The following is a 3,138-nucleotide window of genomic DNA, read 5'->3' as shown; positions in this document are numbered from 1 at the left end:
ACAGTGTGCACCAGCAAGGCTCTTGGTTTAACTAGCAAACCCTCTGAAGAAACTGCAAGCAGGCTGAGGTCAGCCTGCTCGCCCCGCCCCCTGAGGTCTCTGTGTTCTGTGCTGTGTTGTCTTCATTGAATTGTGCTTTCCACAGGACTTGTTTTTCCATAGCATCTAGTTGCATCATATCATGTACACACAGAGAGACATGCTCTGTCCATGTCAACCCTGTCATTCAGTTGATGACAATTTGTGAAGCAATGTCTCATCTCAATGCCCAGCACATACAGGAATAGGACAATCCATGCCTATAGAGATCTTATAGCCCAAAAGGGAATCAGAAGTGTATCCACGTGCACACAAGGCAGGAGTAAGAAGCACAAACCAAATGGAAGTGAGGGCTGCAGGGGACAGAGGAGGGGGGTTTCCTCCTGGAGCAGGGGCAGGGCTTTCCTATGGGACTGGTGTGCTGGTGATTCTGGACCCCTGGGGTGCATGTTTGAGGGGAGACGTGGGGTAGGGCAGGGTGCCCTGGGCTGGGAAGCAGGAAGGACAGTAGACAGAGGGGCTGGGGAAGGTCAGGCCCCCAAGGAACAGGGGGTCACACCCCTGGGAGCACAGAGCACCCCAACACAATTCCCCGATGGTCCGCATGGGGAGCTCAGAGAGCATCCTCAGGGATTTCAGAATTCGCCTGGGATCAGACACCACACAACAACCTCAATGACCAATGGGCAAGATTCTTTAACTTTGAACAAAATTTATTCTGGTTTAAATTTTAGACGTTCTGTCGAAGGGCGCAGTTTCAGTCTCCGCATCGGTCCCGGCCGCATCTTCGCCTTCTTCTACCACGACCTGCAGCATTTTACTCGGGGCCCGAAACAGGTGCCAATCTGTCTCGTGCGTCCAGGGCACCTGATCGGCACACAGAAGCCTCTATTTATACGGCAGGTTACATGATTTCTTACCACTTGAGTAAATCCTAAAAAGAGAATGAAGAGGGAAAAATGTGTCAGCAGGAAAGCGGCATCTCGAGAAGGCCAGCTGTGTCCCCTCTGAGCGAGGCCCTGGGGCTTTCTGTGCTGAGATGCGGACATGGCCTCGTGACAACAAGATGTGAGTCCAGGACCTCGTTGACCAGCTTCCAGACAGACACTGGCCCTGCCCAGGCTCTGGTGGACCCTCACGTTTCCAGAACCAGAGGCTGAGGGACTGGGGTGTGAGGACCCTGGTTGTGTCCACCACGAGGGCAAAGACTGGGAAGCTCTGCTACATCCACCTTCCCACCAGGAGTCAGAAGCGGCCCGTAGGTTCTATTTTCACTGTTTAGTTTTCCACCTCATGGAGTCAGTCAAGTAGTGCAGCTGAGATAGGAGGAAAAGATGCAGCTGAAAGTGTAAGAACTGTTTAAAGAGAACTTATTCTCCAAGCAACTTACAGCTGACAGTGACAATGGTTCAGAAAAAAAAGTTTTGTATCATCGTCTCTACTGACTCAGAATGCTCTCAGCGCTGGTGCGATTCAGCCCCTCTCCTCCTCCCTTTGTGGTTTCCTCCTGACCAGAGGCCTTCCCGTCTTCCTCACACGCCTTTTTCCTCTTGACCACAAGGCACCTTTGGTCCCTCTCTAGTTCCCCATCCAGGGATAGAACCCGGGCCACACTCCTTACACCCCCGTCCTCTCTCCCTGCCACTGGGCTAAGAGTTGGGTTACAGTCTTAAACAACACTGATCAAACAAGGCCTTTTCAACTTGATTTTGACATCTAATCAGTTGTCTCAGGTCTCAGTCTCTGCATCCTCTCCCTCTCTCCCTCCCTCCCTCCTTCCTTCCTACATATTTTCATCCCATTTCCGGAAATATCAAGGGTAAGATTAAACTCAGACAGCCTATCCTGCACACTGCTTTGGATGTGCTGCCTCCCAGCTGTGGAGAGAGGGTTGCATCGTCAGCGACGTGTCCTGGAGGACCTTCCTGCTGAGGAGACTCAGCACGGAGCATCCCAAAGGGAGCTCCTGAAGCCCAGGCTCGGCCTGACTCTCCTCTGGACTTGTCTGGTCACCCAGAGCCACCACCCTTCAAATAGAAAGATTTATAAAGAGACATTCTGTACTTCTGTCATGGGACAAAATCAAATTTCTTGCTTTTATGAAAAAGAAAAAAAGGAGAGTCACTTAACAGAGGCAACTTCTGTTTCCTCCTCATGAAACCAATGAGAAGACGGGCTCAGAAGCTTGACTCGCTAGAGTGGCTTAGAAACAACCTGGAATTTTGCAGGGCAGTTCTCAGAATCCTCTTGCTACTGAGGACTCAGCACTGGCTTCTCAGAAGCACCAAATATGGTGGGTTTAGTCTGACCACGTGTAGATGGGGGTAGCAGGACAGAAGGAGGTAGAAACAGGAGAGAGAGCCCACGGCTCCCCCTGGGGCTCCCACGAGCTCACCTGACCCAGCAGACAGGACCAGGAAGAGGAGCGCGAGGAGCAGGTGATGGAGCCTCATGCTGGCGTCCCGAGCTCTGTGGCTGATGCTAGAGAAGAGGCTGCTCTTGCCGCTTTAAAAAGGTCCCAGGTTCCGGGAGGATTTCTGCGCTGGCTATGGATTTGGTTATTAGGAACTGGTTAACTGAACCTCTTCCCTGTGTGTCATGGGAGTGGCCTTTATAGCACAAAGCAGGGGCAGTCACTTGTATGCTAATGAGGCTGTGGAAACCCCAGGAAAAGCTTTCCTGCTGCCCTTTTAACCACAAACTTCTCCTTGGCAGTCAGTTCAGCTGGTGGGCAGGGGTGTGGCAAGGGGCACAGACTTGCCTGTTTCCCCTGGCAGGGGCACAGACTTCTTGCGGAACCTTAGCTTACCCACTCCCCAGCCCCACCCTCGCCCTTCCAGGGCTTTGAAACTGCCCACTGTTTTCCTGTGCAGAAGGAAATGGCACCCCACTCCAGTACTCTTGCCTGGAAAATTCCATGGATGGAGGATCCTGGTGGGCTACACTTCATGGGGTTGCAGAGAGTCAGACATGAAACGGAGACTTCACTTTCTTTATTTCTATACTTCCTTTTGGCCTTGAAGAAGCACAAGCTGGAATCAAGATTGCAGGGAAAAATATCAATAACCTCAAATATGCAGATGACACCACCCTTAGGGC

General features: G+C 51.8%; 1 protein-coding gene across 1 annotated transcript; it reads right to left on the bottom strand.

Moving 5' to 3' along the window:
• Positions 1-734: 734 nt before the first annotated feature.
• Positions 735-2,629, bottom strand: LOC147343499 (beta-defensin 2). Its single transcript, XM_086379816.1, has 2 exons — positions 2,435-2,629; positions 735-973 (listed from the first exon to the last, which is right to left on the bottom strand). The coding sequence occupies exons 1-2, from the start codon at positions 2,490-2,492 to the stop codon at positions 837-839; spliced, it is 195 nt and encodes a 64-aa protein (XP_086235942.1). The 5' UTR covers positions 2,493-2,629; the 3' UTR covers positions 735-836.
• Positions 2,630-3,138: the final 509 nt, after the last annotated feature.

Source organism: Bos grunniens, chromosome 27, assembly GCF_055505025.1.
Source record: "Bos grunniens cultivar Pamir isolate PY7600 chromosome 27, Bosgru_T2T1.0, whole genome shotgun sequence".
NCBI classification, from domain to species: domain Eukaryota; kingdom Metazoa; phylum Chordata; class Mammalia; order Artiodactyla; family Bovidae; genus Bos; species Bos grunniens.
This window is presented reverse-complemented; position numbering and strand designations above follow the sequence as displayed.

Excerpts from the sequence above, each read along its gene's own strand:
- LOC147343499 (XM_086379816.1), bottom strand. The coding sequence starts at position 2,492 with ATGAGGCTCCATCACCTGCTCCTCGCGCTCCTCTTCCTGGTCCTGTCT. Across the intron at positions 974-2,434 it reads GGTCCTGTCTGCTGGGTCAG|GATTTACTCAAGTGGTAAGA; the intron begins GTGAGCTCGTGG and ends TTCTCTTTTTAG.